At 36.4% G+C, this 26,768-nt stretch overlaps 1 protein-coding gene across 1 annotated transcript; it reads left to right on the top strand.

Annotated features, from left to right (window-relative positions):
- Window positions 1–15,023: 15,023 nt before the first annotated feature.
- LOC121050023 lies at window positions 15,024–17,243 on the top strand. The gene is made up of 5 exons (XM_040508557.1): window positions 15,024–15,189; window positions 15,892–16,011; window positions 16,190–16,278; window positions 16,767–16,938; window positions 17,136–17,243. The coding sequence occupies exons 1-5, from the start codon at window positions 15,172–15,174 to the stop codon at window positions 17,241–17,243; spliced, it is 507 nt and encodes a 168-aa protein (XP_040364491.1). The 5' UTR covers window positions 15,024–15,171.
- The last annotated feature ends 9,525 nt before the right edge of the window (window positions 17,244–26,768 follow it).

The raw sequence follows: 26,768 nt of genomic DNA, 5'->3' as shown, positions 1-26,768 counted from the left end.
AATTTAATGAACTATTAGAGTGCAATAGTAAACCTTGACCTAGAGAAGATTTCAAGTACTGTACAACTCTGAGGGCAGCCGCCGTATGTTGTTGGCATGGTTCATGCATAAAGTGGCTTAGGACATGCACTGAGTATGTAATGTCTGGTTTGGTGATCGTCAGATAAATCAATCGGCCTACCAGACGCTGATACGCTACTGGATCTCTTAGCGGCTAACCCTTGTTCGAAAGTTTGCACTACTCCATAGGAAACTCGACTGGTTTAGCTCCCAAGTAGCCACTATCCTTTATAATTTCTAGTGCGTACTTTCTTTGAGATAAGTAAATTCCCTTCTTTGAACATGCTATCTCAATGCCCAAAAAAAACTTCAACTCTCCAAGGTCCTTGATACAAAACTGTGCATGGAGGAACTGCTTGAGAGCATGTATAGATTTTGTGCAATTTCCTGTAATCATAATATCGTCCACATATATCAAAAGAGCAGTGAAAGAACCACCATCTTTACGAATAAACAATGAATAATCTACTTTGGATTGTGTAAACCCCACACGAATAATGGCCGTAGTGAATTTGAAAACCACTGTTGAGACGGCTGTTTTAATCCGTACAAGGATTTGTTGAGGAGACATACAAGGTTCTCCCCCTATCGCCAGAGACTAGGAGGAGGGGACATATATATTTCTTCATGCAAATCTCCATTAAGGAAAGCATTATTAACATCCAATTGATGTAAAGACCAACCGAAACTAGCAACAGTAGCAAGGAGACAACGAACAGTTACCAATTTTGCGATTGGGGAAAAAGTGTCATGATAGTCAATGCCGGCTGTTTGGGTGAAACCTTTGGCCACAAGATGCACTTTATAGTGCTCAACAGATCCATCAGCATGATACATAATGCAGTAAACCCATTTGCATCCTATAGGGCTTGCTAGGAAGTAAAGAGATAAAAGTCTATGTATTGTTATCAATGAGAGCCTGCAATTCAGAAGTCATAGCCTGCTACCATTTTGGGTCAGAGGTAGCAATTTCATAAGAGGAGGTCTCCACCGCCTAACTGATATTGGCAACATAAGCAAGATGTGTAGGTGAATATCTATGGTAAGACAAGAATTGATGAAGGGGATATCTCGTACCTGATGTGGAACTTGGTGAGGACGATGATTGGGATTGTGGAAGCAGCATCACCTATGAGCAGACGTAGTCCTTGAGGCGTACGTTGGGAGCGACGGAGGGGATGAGCAATGGGTTCAATTGGATTTGGGGCAGGAATGACATCCAAACTGACAGGAGGAAGAGGCGCGTTGTCGGATTCGATAGCTGCATCAGCGTCGGCGTTGGAAGAAGAAACAGGTGCAGGGAGATCGTTGTTTGGCATATGTGGTGTTGGAGAATGAGAATGGATCGGGTACAACAGTAATGGGTATGGATTGGGCCGGTGGGCTGGATTCTGAATGTGGTGCCTTTTGTGGTGAGTGATGGAAAGTATCTTCCATAAATATGATATCCCGGTTTGTGAATATTTTCCTAGTTTCAATGTCATACAATTTGTAGGCTTTCTGCCCCATGGGATAACTAATAAAGATACATTTATGAACTTGAGGATCAAATTTGGAAGATGGATTGACGGAGGTAGCAAAGGAAATACAGCCAAAGACCCTCATACGAGAATAATTAGGGAGTTTTCCGTAAAGTACCTCAAATGGTGTTTTCTTGTTTAACAACAAAGTGGGAAGATGGTTAATGTTGTAAACAACTGTAAGGACGAATTCACCCCAAAAAGAAATAGGGAGATGTGATTGAAAACGAAGGGCACGAGCTATTTCAAGGATATGTCGATGTTTTCATTCAACAACACCGTTTTGTTGAGGTGTATAGACACAAGATCGTTGAAAAATTACACCCTGCTCAAGAAAAAAAATCATCAACGATAGTTAAAAAATAATATGCACCAGAATGAGAGGGAGTCTTATATCGACCCTAAATGTCACAGTGAATAAGGGAAAAAATCTTGGTAGTTGAGATTGAACTAAGCGAAAAAGGTTGACAAGTTTGTTTCGCCAACGGACAAACATCACATTGATGACTAGAATCAAACTTGAAATGAAGATTATTATTTGCTAAATATTGTAAACGTGAAGAGGAAGGGTGGCCGAGGCGTCGATGGCATAGGTTGGAAGAGATGGTTAAATTGCAAGCAAAGTGGTTAGATGGAGGAATGGAAGCCAACACCACCAGATAGTATAGGTCACCACATCGCTTACCCACACCAATCATCGTCCTCGTAACCAAGTCCTGCAAAACACACCAAGACGGAAAAAATGTCACCAAACAACTCATGTCATCAATTGTCTTACCAACAGATAAAAGATCAACTTTGAAACTTGGTACACATAGAACATTGTTTATGCTAAATGAATTTGTGAATTGTATGGCACCACTCATAGTAATACTTTCTCTGTCCCCACTAAGCAAACAAACTGGTGGCATGGAAGAATATGAATCAATAGTGGTTAAAGATTGTGGAGATGAAGTTATGTGATGAGTTGCCCCGCTGTCAATGATCTAGCGATTAGGAGCAACTAAAGACAAACCTTCACAAAATTCAGAAAGTGATGCCGAGGCTGCATTGGCTTGAGGAATAGTTTCTTTGGGATTCATTGCTACAATTACTTGAACATATTGTGATTCAATGGGGTTTGGCAGCACACCTTGGAGTTCTTGAAAGCTAGGAACATGATCACTTGCATCCACGGAATTGGCAGAAGCATATGTCTTGGTTCGGTTGCCGTAATTGCTAGATTTCTTGCTGTAATTTCCTTGGAAAGAACTCTGAGTTTTATTGCCTTTAGCCTCTGAGTTTCAATCTTCATCTACATTCTTGTGTTTGGGATGCCCGGGAGAGTATCCATTCTTCTTCCAACATGTTGCCTCCCTATGATATTCTCCCCCATAATAGGTACATTCAAAAGGCTCTTTGTTTTGATTTCCTGGATTTCTTGTCTTTGACCTCCAATTGTTGTCACTACCGCGCACCATCATAGCTGCCATATTCGATGGCATAGCAGAAGAGCCTAACTCATGCTGCTTTTCTTCCTGTTTAACTTAAGCATATGCCTGACGAACAGAAGGTAAGGGATTCATCAATAATATTTGTCCACGCATACCTGAATGTGTCTCATTGAGTCCCATGAGAAATTGCATCAATTTAGTGCGATCACTTTGAGCACAAGTACATGAAGCTGAGCTATAGGTACAGAGCTCATCCCATAATCCCTTCAACTTTGTATAGTACGTAGAAATTGACATCTGACCTTGTTTGATCCTGTATATATCTCATTGAATCTGAAATATGTGTGGAGCATTCCCAAGTGAGATTCTCTCACGAAGATCCTCCCAAATAGTGCGAGGAGTGTTGCATGAGAGAACGGAATCAGACAAGTCTAGTTCCAAAGAGTTAAGAATCCAGGAAAGTACCATATCATTGTATCGTTCCCAAAGGGCATGCTAATCAGGTTCAGATTCTTCATCTGACACTACTACAAAAAGTTAACCACACAACACTAATCACACAACAGAACAGAAATCATCTGTTGTGTGTTTAAGTAAGCTCGATTGCACAACGGTATTAGGGATATTCTGTTGTGTGAATGTCAACAAAGTGATAAATTTTTTATCAAAACTACATTGGACAACAGAATTAAGTACTTTCCGTCGTCTGAGTGTTAAAAAATTTAGTGGCAGATTTCCCTCCTACTAGTCATAACAGGTATGCGACTTTTAAGTCTTTTATTCCTACATGTCATTACTGTGGCAAGTTAGGACACATTAGACCAAGATGCAATGAGAGACTTAAGTCAATTCCATCTGATGAGGAAAAGCTATCTGTAAAATCTTTACATTGTGAGCTTAAAGAGCAGAAAGAGCTTATCAACAAATTGGCTAGTTTGATTACTAATGCAAACATGCAAAATAGAAGTAAACCTGTCTGGATTAGAAAGGACTTAAATAAACATCATTCTAATCACTCTGATTCTACTGACTCTATTAATGATGTCTGTCTCATGACAAGTGTAAGTACAGATAATTCCTCAGCATACATTGAAGCAACTTGCCTAGTAGCACTCACGGCCTTGGCAGACAAGCGAAAAGATTTTTGGTATGTGGACAGTGGTTGCTCCAGACACATGACTGGAGATAAAGCTTGGTTTATCTCATTCGAAGATGAAAGCACTACGGGTTCAGTTACCTTTGGTGATGGGAGAAAGGCAAAAATACTTGCTCGAGGAACAGTCAATACTCCAGGAATTCCTAATCTAAAAAATGTCTTGTATGTAGAGGGTTTAACTGCCAATCTAATAAGTGTCAGTCACTTGGCTGATGATTATGAGGATGTGTGGTTCAATAAGCAAAGATGTGTGATTCTTGATAACAAGGGAGAAAATATTATGAGAGGTAAGAGATCTTCAGATAACTGTTATCACATTCAATCTAATGAATCTCTAAATATACAGGATTGCTTGACTGTGAGATCTGTCGAAGAAACCTTTGAAATATGGCACAGAAGACTGGGGCATGTAAACTATCAGGATCTACTCAAATTATCCACTAAGCAGTGTGTCAGAGGTCTACCAGCACTAAGAGGTAGGACCGACAAGATATGTGGAGAATGCAAAATTGGTAAGCAAGCCAGATCTCCTCATAAAACAATAAACGCTGCCACTACCACAAGAGTTTTGGAACTGTTGCATATGGATCTTATGGGACCAGCTCAAACAGAAAGCATTGGAGGTAAGAAATACATACTTATGATCGTTGATGACTTCTCCAGGTACACTTGGGTTAATTTCCTAAGAGACAAAGCTGAAACCTTTGAATCATTCAAGGGATTAAACCAAAGAATAAAAATTAAAAAACAGTCCACGAACATGAGTTTAGTAAGAGTAAGGTCAGATAATGGAACTGAGTTTAAAAATATTGCTTTTGCTAACTACTTTCATGAGTCAGGTGTTTCCCATGAGTTTTCAGCCCCGATCACTCCACAACAAAATGGAATAGTTGAGCGAAAAAATAGAGTGCTGTTAGACATGGCAAGGGTAATGCTGCATTCTGCTGGTCTAAGCTCGAACTTTTGGGCTGAGGCTATTAGTACTGCATGTTACACCATCAATAGAGTTTTCTTGAGACCTGGAACTGACCAAACAGCTTATGAGTTGTGGAAAGGTAAGAAACCAAACATACACCACCTTCGTGTGTTTGGAAGCCCCTGCTACATATTAAGAGATCGAGAACAACTCGGAAAATTTGATGCTCGAAGCGATGATGGTATCTTCCTCGGATATTCTACAAATAGTCGGGCATATAGAGTCTATAACAAAAGAACCAGGATTGTCATGGAATCTATTAATGTGTCTATTGATGATTCCTACATTAGACAGGAGGAAACCTTTGCAGAAACATCACCCACTCGCAGACCAGAACCAGAAGACACATCAACTACTGATGAACAGAGAGAGAATGCTGACAACATCTTCGAGCCAGTTCCTCAAGCAAAAAGAGGGTTCAAGCAAGTCCAAAAGGATCATTCACGTCAAGACATTCTTAGACAAATCTCAGATGGTCTCAAAACCAGAAGCCAAACTGCTCCACAAGTAAGTGTAGATGAGGTAAGTCGAGGTAATGCTTTACTTTGTTTCATTATAGAAAATCAAATAGCTATGAATGTCATATCTCTGTGTGGGTTTGTTTCCCTAATTGAACCAAAGAATATCAAGGAAGCCCTACTAGATGATGATTGGATTAGTGCCATGCAGGAAGAATTAAATCAATTCACTAGGAATGATGTGTGGTACTTGGTACCAAGACCTAGAGACTGTAATGTAATAGGCACTAAGTGGATATTCAAAAATAAAAGTGATGAGAAAGGCAATGTAATCAGAAACAAAGCTAGACTAGTAGCACAAGGTTATTCACAGATTGAAGGTCTCGACTTTGATGAAACTTTTGCCCCTGTTGGAAGATTAGAATCAGTGAGATTGCTTTTGTCTGTTGCTTGTCACCTAAGAATCAAACTGTTTCAAATGGATGTCAAAACTGCCTTTCTGAATGGTGTGTTGCAGGAAGAAGTCTATGTGGAACAACCTCAAGGTTTCAAAGATCCATATAATCTAAATCATGTTTATAGACTCAAGAAAGCCCTTTATGGTTTAAATCAAGCTCCACGAGCTTGGTATGAAAGACTCTCCACCCATCTGGTGGAAAAAGGGTACACGAGAGGATCAATTGATAAAACATTCTTTATAAAACATGTGAAAAATGATCTTATCATAGCTCAGGTGTATGTTGATGACATTATCTTTGGCTCTACGTCTAAGTATCTTGTCAGTGAATTTCAATCGGTCATGGAGAGTGAATTTGAAATGAGCATGTGTGGTGAGCTAACCTTTTTCCTTGGACTGCAAGTGAAGCAACTTGATGCAGGTATTTTTCTCACTCAAACCAAATATGCTGAGAATCTCGTCAAGAAGTTTGGAGTTGAATCCAAGAAAGTGGTTACAAATCCCATGAGCACCACTACAAAACTGAGCGAGGATCTGAATGGAAAATCAATCGACTCCACTCTCTATAGAAGCATGATTGGCAGCTTACTGTATCTAACTGCCAGTCGACCTGATATTTCATACAGTGTGGGAGTGTGTGCTCGATTTCAAGCAAATCCCAAAGAATCACATTTAGAAGCTGTCAAAAGGATCATCCGATACATCTCAGGTACAATTAACTGCGGCATTTTCTATACCTTTGACACTAACGTAGAAATTGCAGGCTATTCTGATGCTGATTGGGGTGGAAACCTGAAAGATAGAAAAAGCACTTCAGGAGGTTGTTTCTTCATTGGGAATAATCTTGTTGCTTGGCACAACAAAAAACAAAACTGCATTTCTTTGTCTACTGCTGAAGCTGAATATGTCGCAGCTGGAAGTTGCTGCACACAAATGCTTTGGATGAAGCAAATGCTTCATGATTACGGCATCACTCAAGGTAAGTTGTCTATTTTTTTGTGATAATACCAGTGCTATCAATATCACCAAAAATCCTGTTCAACACTCTCGAACAAAACACATTGATCTGCGCTATCACTTTATTCGAGATTTGGTTGAACAAAATATACTTGAGTTAAGCTTTGTGCCCACTGAGAGTCAACTTGCTGATTTATTCACTAACCCTCTTGACACTGCTAGGTTTGAAATGTTAAGAAATGCTTTGGGGATATGCTCTAAGTATTGAGACACTCTAATGTGTGTCCACTGTTGAGAGAGAACATTATGATCTTAGTGTGCTTTGACCACTGTCATTAGTGACTTGTACATTTTCTCTGGACACTATTGTCATGTCTTATTCTGGACAAATATTGTGTACTCATGGTTCGTATCTTAGCCAGTTAATTCTCCGTTGCACCTTCACTTATAGCCTATGTGGTGGCATGCTCCTTGTTTATTGTCTAAGAGACTCAGTGAAATAGGAGAACTAATTAAAAAACTGCTCAAATGATTCATTCCATCTTCTCAAAGTAATCAGGTCCTAGTTGTGGTGAACTTTCTAGGATTTGTAAGAAACGAGAATGGATAATTCTATCCCATCCCTCCTAGTAATCAGGCCTTAGTTGTGGTGAACTTTCTAAGGCTTGCAAGAAACGAGTTGGTGAGTGATCTGTGCACGAAAAATAAAATAAAGCAGACAACTACTCGAGACTCTCTCCTTGGAGCATCCTTGTTATGTTTAGTACCCTAAGAACATCTGTTCTGGGAGTTGCTGAGAAGAGTCTTGTTACCTGAGTTCTAAGTGTCACAAAATAAAAATGGTCTATGACTCCAATCCATTACGTGCTTGGGAACAATGTTTTCCACTCCTTCTAAGGAGATTTATTGAGCTCAGTTCACATGTTTAGTTCTCTTACTTCACTAATTCTCTCCTTCACTAAACTTGTTTCTAAGCCCCATATACTGGTTACACTCACTTTAATCACAAGTTTTCTTCCTAAGGTCTGACTATGAGTACTCATTCATTTGTTGATAGAATACATTATGCCTGCTGTTCTGACCTATGTTCTGTTCACTACATGATTTGTGCTCTCTGTGCTTCAACTATGCTATATTTTTCTCTTCTCATTATGACAAATGCATTAATTGCTTGGATACTCTGTAGCAAAATATATTGTGTGCTATAATTGAAGATTATGAGAATCCATGGTTCTCTTGATATCTATTCTGGATTGCCATCTGTTTGAATTCCCTTTCCTTACTGGTTAAGCATAACGTGAGGGGGAGATTTTACTTGCATGCGTGATTCTCAGAATTATAACCTGCAATAAATTTTCTTCCTTTTGGACGCTATCTCTGACCGATGGGTCTCTTGATTTTCCCTAACCTACTGGTTCGATCGATCTATATATCTCTATCTCTTTCGGATTTCACTCTGCATTGTCTTAGTGTGCAGTTTCTCTCCCTTCCTTTCCTCTCACCATGGTTCGCACAAAGATCACTCCTCGCCGCCGAGGCCATCGGCGCCTTCCTCCTCCAGAGGAGGGGTGCCAGGCCGCAGCCCGAGCCGGAGTTCTTCATCCCGGCATGCAACGAGAACGAAGCAGAAGTCCTTCTCTTCGTACATCTCCTTCTAGTGCATCTTCTGTTGTTTCTCTTGAGAGTCTTCGCGATCTCATTCTAGTCACTGATTGGCGGGTTGCAAGTCTCACCACCGACATGGATGACATGCACTCTCTCCTCGTTCGCACCAACCATACTCTCAGGGAAGTTCTCAAGGAAATCCGAAACATGCAGCACCACCCTCCCGGGTTTGACGCTCCTGGTCCGTCCATGCCAGTACCAGAGGACGATGATCAAGCAGACAGCAAAGGTTCAATGGACACCGAGGACTTTCAGGACACCGTGACCAAAATGCTGGAGGAGTTTGATGTTCCTTCCCATTCAAAGGGGGAGAATTAATTTCCATCTTTTCATCTTCGTCTTTTCCCGTTTCTGTCTTTAAATTCTTCATGAACAATATTTATTTTTGGTTTTGAATTTGTAAGTGCATAAGCACAAACTATTTGGGATGCTTATTTTTGGATGATTATTATTATTATGTGATAATTGTATTAGTTACTTGGATCTGGAAAAGGATGGAAACTGATTCCTTAATCCAAGTAGCCCTCTTTGTTAGTGATTATTGTTTATCTGTGAAAACTAACATGCAGGACAAAAAGATGAAAAATCATGTGTTGAATGGGAATGCCCAAAGGGGGAGTTTGTAAGTATATTGGGTAATTACCATTCAATACATGATTTCCCATTGTCACAAGGAAACCGGAGCTTCAAGGGAACAAAGAGGAAGATACGTTCAAGAAGAGTTGTTCCACTGATCTTGAGTTTAATATATTCATTCCAAATCTTGTTACATATTTTAAATTGATTTACATGTCTATTAAATTGATTTGGTGCATTTTTGCATTAAAGACTTTCTGCATGCAAGAACAAATAAGTTTTGATATCCTTCTATATCTATCTTATTTGGTGTTTAAAAGAAAAGATCTGTTTGAGGGGGAGTTTTCCTCTTATATAAAAGGCTTCGAAACTAATACATGTTTAGGGTTTTTTTCTGTAGCATAAAAAAGTTTTTGTTCATTCTTGAACCTTGGTTCTCGGTCAAAAACCATTTTTCTGAAAACTCTCTTTATTTGTTTCATGCTTTGCCTTGTGTTGTCCAGTACTTTCATAGATTATTCTCAAAGATCAGTGAGACATCGAGAACAAGAAAGATCAGTGATTTGATTAGAGTTGATAGATTGAAAATCAAGTAAATGTTAGATCAGTTGTAAATCAAGTTAGCATTTGTTGCTAAGTGATTGTGTATGTTATGAACAACACAACTTGTGTACTGTAAACTCATTTGATTCATATTGGATTGATCTTTCGTGTTGGCTACGTTAAAAGCCACGCAGTGAAGTTTCCTCAGTGGAGAGGTTTACACTGCGTTAGCAAATTCTGTGTCCCTATTGATATAGTACTTTTGTAGTTAAGTTGTTCGTTAGGTTATAACACAATATCGTTCCATTTGGTATTTTCAAGAAATTTATAGTAGAAGATGATCATCTTTCAACTAAGGTATAATCTACAGTTTAACTATAGTATGTTGCCCGACTGTCAATATTTGATCACACATAATCAGGCCCCGTTTGGTTGACCGGAATGTTACAGTGGGAAAAGGAATTGTACTAATTTTGCTTTCAAGGATGGAATGGAATTGATTTAGCATTTTCATTTGTGGTGTTTGGAAGGATTCAAGACTTGAGATTAGAAAATGGTTTGAGAGAATTAGTTTGTTAATGATTTTCCAATAATGCCCAATCAAATTAAATATGGAATATTAAAAATGAATAAGTAGAGATAAGAGAATTGACCAGATTTTATGATAGGTTAAACAAGTAAATTTTCAATTCCATTGAGTGAAGAAATTGAAATATCACACTTCATGGTATTTCATTCCGCCTCTTTTATGAAATTGAACTCCGGTCAACTCATTTATTTTACTTTCCCTTCCAGACTTATGATTTAACCAAACATGGCGATTTAATGGAATGAGAAACTATTTCATATTCCATATTTGATTTCCTGGCTAACAAACGGGGCCTCAGTGTGTTCCAAACATTCCCGAATTCCCACCCCACAAGGCCCCAAAAGCATTTTCATGGGAAGGTTATACACTCAATGGATTATATTGCAATGGACTATGAACTGCTCGTAAATTGGTGAAAGTCAAGTCTTTGGGCTTCAGAAATCTGCACTTATTGATACTGCAATGGAGTGTTGATACATGAATGGTAAATTTAAAACCGAGTTCCTAGCAATTATACTAATGAACATCTATTAACGGCTGGTTTACTTTGAATGATCAAGGATGCAACATCCACGTATGGTGCTCTACTTACGGCCCAATGGATTTTCTATGTTCTTAGAGTGAGTTCCTGCCCATTTCCTTAAAAAAGTAATCTCAGCAATTTTGAGATATATAATTAATCTTTTCATTAATCACTGCATTACTACCACTTATAATTTTGTAGCAGGATGTACAAAGTGCATAGCAGTAGACACTGCTAGCAATGCTGAAGCCTGGTTTAATTCCTTTCACCTTCTGTGAAATAAAACTGTACGGCATGTAATCAAAGAATGGTGATTCTAATCATACCTACAAATCTATTATATGGACCTCTCAATTTCTTTGAATATTTTTAAGTTCAATTTTACCCCTCTACAAAATGCTGATGAAAAAATTAGGATCTAAATTCCTAGCAGCCATGACAGAAAAGGAGAGAGAGAAGCAGTGAAGGTGGTAGCCATCGTCGTGGTGGTGAGAGAGGTGAGAAGTTGAATGTTTGACAAGATATATTAAACCCCTAACATACTCCATACTAATCTTTCTGACACAAATCTTATTCAAAAAGATATCATTGTCAAGTTATTGGTAAGGTTGGAAGAGGAGGAGGAGGAGGAGGTGTAGAAAAAAAAATATGGGAAAAATTGGGTGTAGGGGTGTGCAAAACACAGTACAAACCGGCCAAATCGATCAAAACCGATTGGTAAATATGGTTTGGTTAAGGTTTTTAACTTTAAAAATTGAAAGCTGGTTCAATACCGAACCAAACCATTTATGAATTGGGTTGGTTTGGTTTTTCTTTTGCTTAAACCGCGGAACCCGAACCGACCATTATGTTTGAAATGTAATCAGAAAAAGTTTTAAATTTATATATATATATATATATATATCTATATATATTCATTTATCCAGTTATTCTAAGTAAGTTCTAAGTATCCAATTATAACTTTATTCTCAAATGATATACTATCATATCGAATCCAATGCCCAAAGGCCTAGATGTCTAATATATAATCGCTACGATTAATGAGAGGATCACATATCTCAATCTCTCATTCTCCAACCTTTAATACTACCACATTAAATTATTAAGCTAGTATTTATAGCTAAGCCTTAATCACTTTGAATCTATTCTAGATTTTGATTTTTGAATATTGGTTTTGGATTTGATTATTGTATTTTAAATTTAGATTATGCTTATTTAATATAATTTTTATTATTTAGATTGAATTTTACTAGAATTTTTTTTCATAAATAGGATGTTAATATAATATAGGTTAAAACCGTCTAACCGACCGAACCAAACCATATTTAATTGGATTGGATTGGATCGGGTTAAAAGTTTTTTTTTTTTTTTAAATGAACGGTTGTCCAAAATGCTTAAACCGCTCACTTTAGTATAGAAACGGTTTAGAGTCAAAACCGATCCAACCCAATCTATGTGCAGCCCTAATTGGGTGTTTGGTGTCAAAATAAAAAGGAAGAGGGTCCATATTTTTTATACATATACAAAAGTAGAATGGGATTTTTACTGTTTAATGAATAGTACAACAGTGATTTTCCAGATTAGCCCCTATTTTCTTTCATCTTTGATGCTTTTGTTCCTCAGTTTTTTTTTTTTTTTTTTAAACACAAAATATTAGCTCAATTAAATTCTTACAAATAGAAGTGAAAGATAATTATGATTTTAAAATTTATTTGTTTTTGAATCCATGGTTTTAGCTTAGTAGGATTATACAAACTTTTTATCCGTCTTTATATATGGCTTAAGTTTGTCAAAAGTGCAATAACCTGAGGCCAGAACATAAACCTTGATTTAAAATAATTTTTTAAAATAGAACTAGAAAAAGTCAATAAATATGGTATTATATAGGTGAGTGTCTTGAGTAATTCTTAAATTTAAATTTAGAACTTTATATGTTTATCACAGAGCAGTAAATTTTTATAAAGATTTTTGAAAGCTTCACTGCTAAGTTTCATATGCTGCTCCTTATATTAGATCGTTTGTATCCAAAAACAAATGAAGGGTCTTCAACACCATATGAACCAATAAGTGATACATCAGAGGATGAATAGTTCCAACTTGAATTGTATGATATTTTGATGAGATATCTTTAACCACTTTTTTTAATTTGTATGTAAAGAATATCTTTTGTTAGACTATGCATTTCTTTTGAAAAATGTTAATAGAGAAGTTTGGTTAAAATATCAGCTCATACTCAACACTTCCATTTAAAGTTAGGTTAAAATACCAGCTTTCGTAACATGCAAAATGATACACTACAAGAAATTACCCAACTAGTCACGAAAGTATTAGTGACAAACCAAAAATATGTCACCCATAAGGGTTTTGTGACAAAATTTCGAATTCGTCACTAAATTTTTCGCTCTTTGAAGAAGCCACGCTAGGCCTCATCATTTAGTCCTTCGACCCTAAGCCCGCCCTAAACCCACCCGGCCCTACCCTTTCTCAAATAGGGTAGGGTAAGGGTCATGCAAATGAAGCCTGAGCCTACCCTACGGCCCGGCTCAATTGAGCCCGTAAGGGCCAAGCCCGGCTCAGCCCTAAAAGCCCTACCCGGCCCTACCCTAAAATTTATATATTATTTTTATTATTTTCTATTACATAGGCTTTGTTTTCTTTAACTATTATTTTCCTTAATTGTTACACAACAATTAATATTGATAGATTTAGAGAGATAGTTAATTGAATAACCACCTTAACTAAATTAATAAATGTTATAAGTTAATTTCTATTTATGTGTGTGTGTGTGTGTGTGTTTGTGTGTGTGTTATATATGTATTAAATATGATCAACAAAAAACAATGAGTCTTGTATTACCTATATAATCATTTAGCCATATTTTGAGGAAAAAATACAATGTATTTTTTTTTTTTGGTTATACAAAATAAGGCCCTTTTTGGCCCTATTTGGCCCTATTTTGAAGCGGCCCTAGCGAACACTACTAGAATTATGCCATCAGACATCACCACTATTAAATCAGTGGGAATTGCACGCGATGTAAAAAATACATCCTAACATCGGTTTATGAAATATCGATTTCTATTGTGATTATAAACATCAGTCGTTAAATTAACCGATGTGTAAAGTCTCGTTCAAAAATTTTGAAAAAATGCGGAGGGACTAACTTTCAAAGTTTAAGAGACGCGGGGACCAAAATTCATTCCCCCCAACACTTGGGTTTTTTTTTTTCACTTTGAAAGTTTCGAACCCTAATGAATAGATCTCCTTGACTTCAGCTCCTCCTTCTTCGCGTTCCCCACCTTAGCTCGTTCTCCTCCTCCATCTCCGCCTCCGACCATCACCTATCTTTCTTCTCCTTCTCTCTCGCTCCCTTGTCTTTCCAAACCCTACTCTCTCTCTCTCTCTCCCTCTCCCTCTCTCTGTGTCTCCGAATCTCACATTCTCTCTCTAAAATCCTCTCCGTCTCTCTCTGAAATTGACGGAGATGAAGTCTATCTGTGCCACAATTTCTTACGGGAGACGATGGAGTCGCCCCAGTCGCCAACCCTAGTCCGGCAAGCTTCCATGAAAGCATAAAGCCTCCAAGGAGAACGAGTCTCCACCTTCAGATCTCCTCTATACAGCCTTGGATTCGATGTCCTGTTTTCATTCAGGTTTTGTCATTTTTGTTGTAAAATTGTTCAGTATTTTTGTAATTATTTGTTTCGTGGCTTGCGCAGAGAAGAAGGGCGAAATTTACATAAGACTGATCAGAGAGAGAAGGAGAGGAAGGGGACGGGAAGAAGAAAGAAATCTGGGTAATTGGATGAGCACCTGGCTTTTTTGAGTTTTTAATTCATAGTTTCTTCTGGGTTTTGTGGTTTGATGCTCAGTTGTTTTGTGTATTTTATGTTTTTCTTTGTATTTCATGTTCACGTCTTCAGATCAACGCTTGCAAATCAAATCGTCAAGGTAAATTCTTTTTCCAAACTCTGTTTGATTTGAAGTTTGGGTCTTTGTTATCCAAATTCTGTTTGTCTCCAAGAAGCACATTTGATATGGAATTTGCTTTTAATCTTCGCTTATATTCAGATTTCAGAGGCACATTCACAGAGAAAACCCATGTAGGTATTCGAGCTTTGTTGGCTATATATCTTATTTTTTTGTCGAAGTGGGTTCATTTGGCTTTGTTTATTGAGGCTTACCTGACATAGGTTTCTAGGTTTTTGTGGTTAGAGATCTGAAATTGTGGGTTTGATACCTTGGTTTTGGATAAGGAATGTCGAAGTACAGAGAGGTAAAGAAGATGAATTTTTGTCTTTTGAATTATTGAGATAGAATGATATTATTCATGTTGTTGAGATGGTTAAGTGGTATATGTGAAATCTGCCTGGTCTAGAAGCACAACTATACTGTGAAATCTACCATATAACCCCTCCTTTCTCTATTGAATTGGGTTTGTCAAACTTATCAATAAAGCAACAAAATTTTGACCCCAATTGAGTTTGAGTAGACCAATTAACCTACAGATTGAACTTGTGCACTCTTTGTAGGTTTAAGGGTAATACTTGACTACTTGAGTTTGAGTTATTTGATTTATTCCAACCTTATTGTTGGTATTCTGAAGTCTCATTATTAGTTATTATATATTACTCAATGTAACATTGAGTAATGACCTTCCCTAGCCTTGACTTTTCGGTGAGACCAAGAGAGCGAGAGAGATTGGGGGGACAAGGGAGAGTCAAAATATATAATGGGTTAGATAATGTGCTCCAAAAAGCCATGAGTAATTCTTGTTCTTTCTGAACACATGATCATCAGAGTGGTTATGTCGGAAAACTCACCATCAGATTTCAACCATTATATTCATGTGGTCTGTCCTTCCTCGCCATCCTCTGTCATTGTACATTAGTGTTCTTCATCAACGATAATGGTTTTATTTGCTTCATTTCTCGGAGATCTAAAACCCTTGAATTCCTTTTATTTTCTTGTTTTTCATTTTAGGTGGACCTTTATCCCTAGTTTTACATTCAGCAGGAGGATGGCTTGCACGTCTCTACATGGAAGAATATGGGAAATCAGATATTTCCCTGTTATTGACTCTTGGAACCCCCCACCAGTAGGTTATTAAATTTTTTCATGATAAGTTCTTGCTAAGAATTCTGGATCCCTCTGATCGTGTCTTTGAGGGCTGCTTGCTTACAGATAACATGTTATATTATCTTATGTGTTTCCATCGACAAAAGCTTAATTCAAATTTCTTCCTGATGTATAATTGTCACCTATATTCTGTGCAGACCACGGGGTTATTGATCAAACAAGGGGACTCCTGTATTATGTTGAAAAGAATTGCTCAAAAGCTGTTTACACTCCTGAACGGAAATATGTATGTATCGCTGGGAGGTAAAACTCAAATTGTTCCTGTTTGGTGCTCTCAGATTTGCTTGTGTTCTTATATGAATGGATATACTTTATGAAACCATCTCTACTTTTGGGTAAATTAATTGGCTACTGCTGTATTATACATTGTAGTAGTCTGTATTCATTGCTACTGCTCCATTAGAAGATCTTGCAGCATTATATAAACTAGATGAGGGTAACTAGATATGTTGGACAGTACACCACACCTATGAATGGCACTAACAAAACACGCACACACACACACACACACATATATATATATTCTTTTTTTTGTATTGGTAAGAATCAATAAGCAACACTCTTGAGATCTTGATTGTGGTAGACCTCACAGATAATGTAAGACACCATCAAAGAATATGAGTGCACTTACTCTTTTAGTTGCACCTTGAATTCAATAGTGGCTTGAATGCAAACTGCACCGATCTAAATGGGCCATAAATATGTAAAATACAGGTATCTCCAAGGTGCTCTCTTATTTGGCAACTCAAGTGGAAGTGTTGATTCTGCAATTCCAATAGAGAGTTTAGAACCCTCATCAGAGGTTGCTGTTATAAATGATGTGAGCACTTCAACATCAACCACACCCACTTTGCGTGCACGCTTCGTGGGGCAAGGGTATAAGCAGGTAAAACCCAATCGTCTCAGCATTTAAGCAGTTACTTCAAATTAAAATAACATGATTCAATATCATTTAGAATCCAATTGGTTGATATTCTTATGGCACTTATTGTTTTCTGATGTTATGCCCTTGTCATACATATTATGTATGCTGAGCCTCATGGTTGCAGACCAAATTCTCATAATGCATACCATTTTTCTCAGGTTTGTGGGCAGGGATATATATATATATATATATATATATATATATATATATATTCAAAGAAACCCTGCAGTAGCATCAAAGAGCCTAAGCAATGGAGCAACTGCTAGCAGTTCCATGTCATCTACTGCCTCATCGGAAGTGACGGAATCTGAATACTCTAGTCCTTCAAAACAAGAAGTCATATATATATATATATATATATATATATATTTTGTGAACTGTCAATGATGATGATTTTGGACAAAATACCCCAATATATATTGAAATCACTTTGTCAAACTGTGGATAATGCAATATTGTATAGGAGCAGCTACATATTTTGTGGACATCAATCCTCTTATTTCAAACTGATGTCTATGTATAAAGTTTAAATTAGTTATAGCTATAAGAACTGATGTCCAGTAAGAGAGATACATCAGTTCCAAAATCAAAATCGATGTCCCATTAACCACAGGAAATCGAATCATTATGTTGGAATCGATGTGCCATAAGCTACTGCACATCATCTTTTAGACAAAGATCGATGTCCAATATAAGTATTGCCATCGATGAGGACAAGAAAACCGATGTTATGAAAATATATGGACATCGTTTTTTTTAGTGATTCGATATATTACATAGCATTAGACATCGTTCTTTTACTGGAATCGATGTAGTATAAGATGATTAACATCGTTTTTTCCCTAGAATCTGATGTTAATGTAAGTAAATAAATCGGTTCATATAATATTCAACTGTGTATATTGAATTAGGAATGGTAGGATATGAGCCAAATTACACGTCTAAATCATGAACAACAAGAAACGTTCATGGTAACTGATGTGTGAAACAATATCAGTCATCGTTTTTAAGTAAATAACGATGTTAAAATGTATAGTTGGGCTGTAGGATCTATATTTCTATAAGCATTAAAGCCAAAAATATGAGGGTTTAACAATATATAAACATACAAATTTGTCAGAATTTAAGCGTATTTACATCGATTTATAATGAAGAACCGATGTATATAATTATACCAGACATCGGCTAAAAACCGATGTCTGCATTTTCCGGATCTTTCTCATCACCCACTAAGACATCGGTCGGAATTCTTTTTCTCATCGGTTTTTGGCCGATGTCTGAGGCCATGATTCTAGTAGTGGAATTGGGCTTTTCGGGCGGGTAAGAGTTAGCATATTTAAGCCCCGGCTTGACCCTACCCGGCCCTAAATTTTGTTGACTTTGACTAGGCCCGGCCCGGTCCGACCCTAAGCCCTAAAATTTAGGGTAGGGTCGGCCCTAGCCCGGCCCATGATGACCCCTAAGCCACGCTGTGTGTATTTTGGTGACGAACAACATAAAATTGGTGATGGATGTTTCCGTCAGTGAAAGTGGAACAAATGTAAAACTGTGTTGTTTTGGTCAATGTTATGAAGTTATCCACCAAGTCTGGCTCTCTCTCTAGTCAACAACTTCTCATCCATCCACTTTCTAGGTCTCTCTCTCGATACCGCCACCACCCGTAACCGAGCCCTAATCAAATCGCCGCCTTCCTCCTTCTAATCAAATCGCCCATCACTCGAACAATTTCCGATTCGGGTCATTGGTGTGTGGTTTCTCATTGGACTCCTCCTGAGGCTTGATTGAGTCGACGAAGTGAGGTAAGGAAATCGATTGCATCGCATCACTAACTTTTCTTCGGCTCCAACTACTCCCACCCTTCTCACCTTTCTGGTCTGCTTCCTCTCTCCTCATCTCAATTTCTCTGCTTTGCTTTTCGATTCTGCGATCTGGTTCGTGTAGGTGTGAATCTGAAATGGTTAATTTGTATTGTATGAATCTGAATTCATTAGAGCTTTATTCTTTATAGCGCCGGATTGGTTTTGGTTTGGGAATTTGTGATATGAAGCATTTGTTTTGAGCCTGAGCTGACATTGGAATTGCTAAACTGAGTTTAAAATGTGATTCATTGTTGTTTGGTGATTATGAATGCTTGATATGTGAATATTTGTGAAACTATGAGATTGTCTTACGTTAACTCCATAGAATCAATCTGGTGGCCTTAGCCATTCAGCTGAAGGTTCTTACTTTTGTTTATAGATCCATGGTTTGGGCTGTATAACTTGTCGAGTTTGGCTTTGTTGTTCTTGTGTGGTATTGGATTTTCAATCAGGATATTGTATTACATTAGACATTTGAGATGATTGTTGCTTCATTTACTGGTTTGGTGGGTTCAGTTTGTTTTTACTATTCTCTTGCAGACGATAGAACTTATGCCATGAAAAAAGTTGTCATTCAGAATAGCGAACAGTTGGAGTTCGTGAAGGAGGAGATCCGAGTTTCATCACTTTTCACTCATCCTAATCTTTCTTCCACTTCTTGATCATGTCATTATTTCTATTAAGGTTGATCTCCTGAAATTCTAAACTTTGCTTAGGTAATAGTATTTGCCTGCTTTGAGTTGAGATGCTTCATACTATTACTACTCAGCTTCATATCTGTCCTTGACTTTCCCTAAGAGAAACCATGGAACTGGAAACATATTGTTAAGGGTACATAGAAATAGCTGGCAGTTAGTTCCAAAATTATATCTTTAATTTGGTTTTTGACTCATTGTTATGTCAAATAGTGTCACGTTCTCAGTTTTGAAATGCACACAACATACATGTTTAAAAGAAGGGTAACTTTCAATTCTGGAGTTTTGAATCATCTCAGCCTCTTTTACTTATATAGGTATAAACTCTGTATTGTTCTTTACATGATTTTGATATAGAGCTAATGTGTTTGTCGTGTTTGGGCCTGATGATCATTGAACTCTGCTTTTTGGAACATGCAGTCTCATTGATTGTGCTTTTTGGGAAATCAATATTTCCCAGGTTATTGGGTTTTGTTGTAGAAATTTTTGGCTTTGGTTATCTGACAATTTGTGTATTTTTTTAATGTTTTGTTGGCATGGTTTTCTAATTTCCTTTTTTGGCTATCTGGGATTTGTAGGGTAGGTGGAGATCTTCTCCTTGCAAGAATAAAAACAGAAGGCTTTTACTTTCTCTGTTAGTAAGTTTCAGAATTTTTGGGTCTAATCTGAGTTTTATTGAAGCTTTCTGTATAGGTGAGAGATGAGTTTCTATAGAGAACTTGCGAATAGGGCTGTGGAGACTGATATGCCGGTCATGGTTCAGGTATTGAGGCCAAAACTCCCACTGGGTTTTTGTTAAAGTTTTTGAATTTATTCTGTTATAAAGTTCAGTTTTGGTGTGAGTTTTAATAAGTTTGCCAATGATAATGGTTCAATCAGTCTTATGATTCTGCATATGTCATGTATAAGTCAGATGGTAATCCATGCTCAAGAATTAAAAAAAAACGTCAAGTTATGTCATGCTTGGGTGTAGAATGGCGAGCATCTCCATGGTTACAGTTCTGAGGAGGTTAAGCTATGTCAAGTGTCTCTTTGAGTGCTCTGTCCTGGTATAAACAGAATTCTATTTTTCTTGAAGCAAATGCCTGTAATGTTTTATCAATCATGGGCCAATAGTCTTAGTTATCTTTATGCATGGAACCTCAAAGTGGGTACCGCTCTTGCTGCATTTTCAATATAATAAAGTAGCATATCTGTTTATCAAGTTCATTGTGTGCTTTATTTTCTTTTTTGAAGGTTAGTGTGTATTTTACTCTATGCATAACAAGTTTACAGCTTCTTTGTATTATATATAGTACTGCTTTTCATTTTCCATTTGGCTAAAGACTCCTTTATCTCCTCAAAAGAAAAAAGGTGGGGAATAAAACAGGTCTGAGTGTGCTTATGTTACAAGTACTTTGCTCAGTGTTTCTCTTTCGCTCCTTTTCCTATCATTTTCTATATCATTGGTTAAAAAGAATATGTGCATATACTTATTAATGTCCATGGCACTAGTTCCATAGACATAGAGTATATATCTATTATATACACTAAATGACATTTCAATACAAACTCATTATCAGTTGATAATTTCTCTCTTCCTGCAAATTATCAAAATGATTTTGAACATATTTATTTTTATCACTTAGATTTGTTATCATCTTCATCATTTTTAGGTATGCTAAAGATCTTCCTATTCCTGCATATCTGCATATGAAGTATTTTCCTCCATTTAAGGTCAATTGTGATATATTTCCTTGTAATTTGTATCACATGTTGTAAAGGTATTAAATTGTTGGAAGCTTCAAGTTTCATCTTTTGAGATTGATATGGGAGTATTTTGTGTTTCATGTTACTTGACATATCCTCTTCTTTGGGATATTATAGGTACCTGTATAGTCTTCTTTGGCACTACAACAACTTCTTATACAACAGTTGACAAACTTTTTGAGCTACATTGTATTGCTACAAGGTCAAGACCCAAAGGCACCTTCCTAGTCGCGATGAGGATGATAATATTGATTAAATGAGCAAGAGAGGATTAGAAAGGATTGGAATGTGTACTAGCAGTTTCACATTTTGGATGTAAAGTATTGTCCAGTACTTACAGATATTTGATTTTTATATATGAATACTTAGTTTGTATTCACTTTGAAATGCAATATATGACAGTTGAATTGAAATTTATGCCAGGACATGCAATAAGCTATAAATTGATGAATATGAAATAAATTTTCAAATAATCAGTGGAACTAAAAATAGTGACGAAATGAAATTTGTCACCCATTGAGTGAAATTTGGCGGTTACCAAAAATTTGGCTCCAATTTTTGAAATCAGTCCAATTCTGAAATAAAATGCGTGACGGAATCTCATGGATTAGGTGACAAATGCATTTCGTCACCTGAACGTTTTTTGGTGACAAACTCATCATTTCGTCACCCAAAGAAATTGGTCACGCACTGTAGGTGACGAAATTGGTGACCAACATATTTTGTCACTCATATTTTTGGGTGACGAGATTTTCAAAATAGGTGACAAAAGTGGTTTGACACCAATTGGGTAAATTCTAGTAGTGATAATATATTTAGTTAATATTTTTTATATTATCATTTCTACCCTACTACATATAAAATTTATGATAAAAAATACAAATCCGCAGCATCGCGCGGGTGAGTTTGTTTACTATATACTAGAGCTCCTGTAATTGTACTGTTCTTACGAACCAGTTCATATCAGCAGTGGAATGACGGTTTTACCCCCGAAGTTTTTATTATGAATATAGCGAGAGAGAGAGAGAGAGAGAGAGAGAGAGAGAGAGAGAGAGAGAGAGAGAGAAAGGCTCTGTGATAGAGGCGAGGCGTGGCCATCAAGCTGTCCAATAGAAGCGAGTATCGACCGCATCAATCAGGATGTGAGATACGTGGGACGAGTAGGAGAGGTTGGTTTTCTATGCTAATTTGCCAGATTTGAGATTTTCAATTTTTGATTTGATATCGTCGTGGGTTGCTGGGGGTGGGAAAGAGAAGAGGAGAGATTCAAGATTGTGGTGGGACTTGGGGGGAAGAGTTTGGGCTTGTTTCCGGAGAGGTGGATTCAAAAATTTAGATCGAGTTTGGGGGAAAAGAGGTGTGTGTTTGGCTTTCCCTTGCTTAAGTGTCTACATCCATGATCATAAGTGATAAGAGACACCCTTCAGTAATTCACATCTTCAGTGTAGTGAGGCTAGCCCATTTTGGCTGATAACCATGTTGTGCATTAGTGAAATATCTCTTACGTATTGAACTATGTACGTGTGATTGTGCTCCCCATCACCCTATCACTGATTACAGACGTTGTGATTGTTGTTGCAGGCTTCGGTTTGTACAGCTGGTGTCTTGATAGCCGTAATAGTTATCAAATCATGGCTCCCATAACATTGGCATCATATAAATATCCCAATGCTGATGATGTTTAGATCAAGCGTCCTCCTGTAATGAAATCACGGTCAACAAAGAAAAATTGGCATAATGGAATGCTAGGGTATTGGTTTCTAAAGAATTTCACGTTTATGTCTTTTATTAGGTTTATGATAGTTTGCGTATTAGGTTTTGTGTCTTTTTATTTCTATCCCAGTAACTCTGCAATAAAAATCCCTTTTAGAGTTTTCCTTTTATTTCAAGATATCCTGTTCAGAAATCAAAAAGATTACAGCCACTGGTCTTTTTTAATTTGAATTTCTTTACTGTCTTGAGAATAAAGTTTTACTGTTTGTGTCGTTACCTTGATAACGATTGATTCAATTATTGACCAAATTGAGTCTTATTTGGTTAAGGCAGTGTTTTCCATTTTGAATGCTTGATATTGTCAATTGTGTGCTTTGCAGGAAGTTCATAATAGGAAGTTGTGATACAAAGCTCCTAGAACTACTGGATTGTAAAAATTGCTCAACTCTTGGACGTTGTATGCTTATGTAAGGTGGCTTTTTTTTCCTTCTCCGACTATGTTTGAACTATCAAAAGTTATACGATGTTTTTCTATTGCATACGTACAAGTCATGAATGTGATATGTACACAAATGGTAAAAAGCAATTAGAGGCTCAGAACAGTTAGTATGAAGCTTATGATTACACTGCTGAGTGGATAAATTACTGTTAGGTTTGAGGAAAAGATTTATACTGCTGCTACTAGCAATAGATTTATGTATATCTATGATTTCTTGATACTTCCAGGTCCATTAATTTTTTTTTTCATTCTGTGGTTAGTTAGCAGAAATGTAGATTAATTCATCAGTCCGATGAGCTAACATGGTGAGAATTCTAGAAATTGTCTGTTTGTTTATTGTAGTCAAAGTTGGAAAGTTTAGAATATTGAAGTTCATTTCTTGATTAACTGAATTGAAATTAGCTGTTTTCGATGTAACTTGGTGGTAGCCTATGAGATGGCTGGTCAGTTAGTCTATTGTTTAACTGGCTTTCTGCCTCAAAAGGCAATATTTTCTCATACTAGGTGGCAGAAAAGAGAGCTGCATTCATACTATTTGCTGCATTTTGGATTGCAGGACCCTTTGCTTTATGGTCAGTTAGGATATTTTTGCTCAAGTTTGTGATCACCTTTGAATTATGCTATCAATTGTTTTGAATGGTATCTTATGGTAAGTGAACAGGTGTTTAGCCAGTTCAAATTTATTTGATATTTTTTTGGATTAAATTCAGTTTACCCCCCTAAGGTTTGGGGGTAATTTCATGTTAGTCCCTGTCCTTTCAATTTAATCAGTTTACCCCCCAAACTTGTCAATTCTCCTCAACCGTGTCCATTCCATCCAATTTGGACGTTAAGTCTGATTTTTTAGGGCTAAAATGGTCATTTCAAGACAAAAAAAAACTATAAAAAAAAAAGGAATTTTTTTATTTTTTCTTTTTTTTAAATATTTTTTTCTTCTGTTTTTTATTTTTTTATTTTTATTTTTTATTTTTTTATTTTTTTCTTCTGTTTTTTTATTTTTCATTTTTTTTATTTTGTCTTCAACCTATATACCACAAGTTATAATAGGTTTATAAGAACAAAAAGATACTCTAGGTGGTTGAAAGTTGCTCGCTGATCTACGATATTTGTGATATATCTCTGATAAAGTGAAGAATTTTAAGAGATATCCTCAATAAAGTGAAGAAATATCTGTAAAAAATGATTTTACAATTTATTTATAAATATCTGTAAAAAATGATTTTACACAGATATTTCTTCACGATTTTACACTTTATCTGTAAATATCTGTAAAAAAATAATTTTACACAGACATTTCTTCACTTTATTGGGGATATATCCTAAAATTCTTCTCTTTATCGGAGATATATCATAAATATCGTAAATCAGCGAGAGACTTTCAACCACCTAGAGTATTTTTGTGTTTTTATAAACCTATCATAACTTGTGGTGTATTGGTTGAAGACAAAATTTATATATAAAAAAAAAATTTAAATGAAAAAAAATAAAAAATAAAAAGAAAAAACAGAAATTTAAAAAAAAAAAAACGAAAAAAAGAAAAAAAAATTCCTTTTTTTTATTTTTTTGGTCTTGAAATGACCATTTTAGCCTTCAAAAGTCAGACTTAACGGTCCAAATTGGACGGAATAGTAGAAATTGGACACAGCTGATTGAAATTGGAAAGCTTGGGGGGTAAACTGATTAAATTGAAAGGACAGGGACTAACATGAAATTACCCCCAAACCTTAGGGGGGTAAACTGAATTAATTGTCAGTTCAGCTTTAGGGATAATGAATTCTATTTTTGTATTTCCTGTTGTAAATTTTTGAAACTACTTTGAAATCTTTCATATGTTACAATGTTCATAGTGTGTGCGCATTGATCAAGCCCTTCATTGATGTGGGACGATAGATTTTCTTTTTGTGGGTTTTTGGGTTTGTAATAGTCATCTTCACTTTTTTAGGGAAAGTGATAATTCGTGCTCTTGAAGAAAATGCTAGAGCTTCCTGCAATTTGGACACTCTTTGAACTACAGATTTGTTTGAGAAAGAACCAGTTCAGGTAAAGTTGAAGTGGACAAATTTTTTTTGTTTTGTTTTGTTTTTTGTTTTGTTTTTTGTTTTACACAATAGGCATCACATACTCATCCTTGCATGGATACAGATGCTCCCTTGAAAAGGCATGCTATGAAGTAGCTACACATGTTACTGTCATGAATTTGTTATTTGATGGTAAGTCCTCAGAAAGCATGCTCCTATTCAGTTCCACATGTCATAATAAGCACACTTGATCTTCCCAATATCTTAGAATTTGAACAGTCCTGTAGTACAATTGCTTTATGATGTTTTAGATTGTACAGTGCATATTATTTCTGTTTCATAATTGTTAGTTTACCACATGGAACAAGAACCTGTAGGTTGTTTAGCATTATTACTAAAAGGCATTTCCAAATCAAAACATTGCTGATGACAAACTTATGCTCAAGGAATATTAACCATATTATATGTCAACAGGTGAATTGAAAGTATAAATAAAACTACATTTGTTCCTTTTATTTAGGTTGAGTTAAATGGAGCACTTGAAACCCTGTGTTAGCAAGGATTTAGTGCATGGCCATATAGAATGTTGGGATTTTATCTGCAAGCCTTTTCCATCATATATGCTTTCCTTATTCTACAGAGTATATCATTCTAGGGTTGTATATAGGATTACAGATCAAATTAAAATATGTTCATGAACACACTAAGTCAAACAAGTCAGAGATAATAATCTGTGCCATTAAGTAACCTCAATGCAGTATCTCTGTAACCTAAATGTACTAATACATGTTATAACTTTTCCAAATGTTGATGAAAAAAGTTGATGCATTGATGAAAGCCATGGAGCGGAGTCTATGAAAATAAAGAAAGAAAGAAAGAAGCCGTAGCTAAAGATAAAGAAGCTGCAGCAGCTAAGGTGGATGCTAACAAAAAGAACAGAATTATAAACTCATCTAAGAGGTTGTAATTACTTTTCAACAGCCTCAATACCATTCTTTCCTTTTGTATTTTGCTTCTGTATTATCATCCCTTTCAAACATTAAAAGTTTTCAAATCTGATCACCTGAAATATGATTGATTTTATGATTTACTTCTAATTGTTGGGGGTAACAAAAGCATCTTGAATGTTTGCTTACACGAGAGTTATTGAAGATCATGTGGAGATTTAGTCTTTATGAGCAATGTGTCCTATTTTTTATATTAAGAACAATCCAACTGCTGTGTACCACTACAGATGAATTAATGAACTACAACACCC

Source organism: Rosa chinensis, chromosome 6 (genome assembly GCF_002994745.2).
Source record: "Rosa chinensis cultivar Old Blush chromosome 6, RchiOBHm-V2, whole genome shotgun sequence".
NCBI lineage: Eukaryota > Viridiplantae > Streptophyta > Magnoliopsida > Rosales > Rosaceae > Rosa > Rosa chinensis.
The sequence above is the reverse complement of the archived record's forward strand: the minus strand, read 5'-3'. Positions and strand labels throughout refer to the sequence as shown.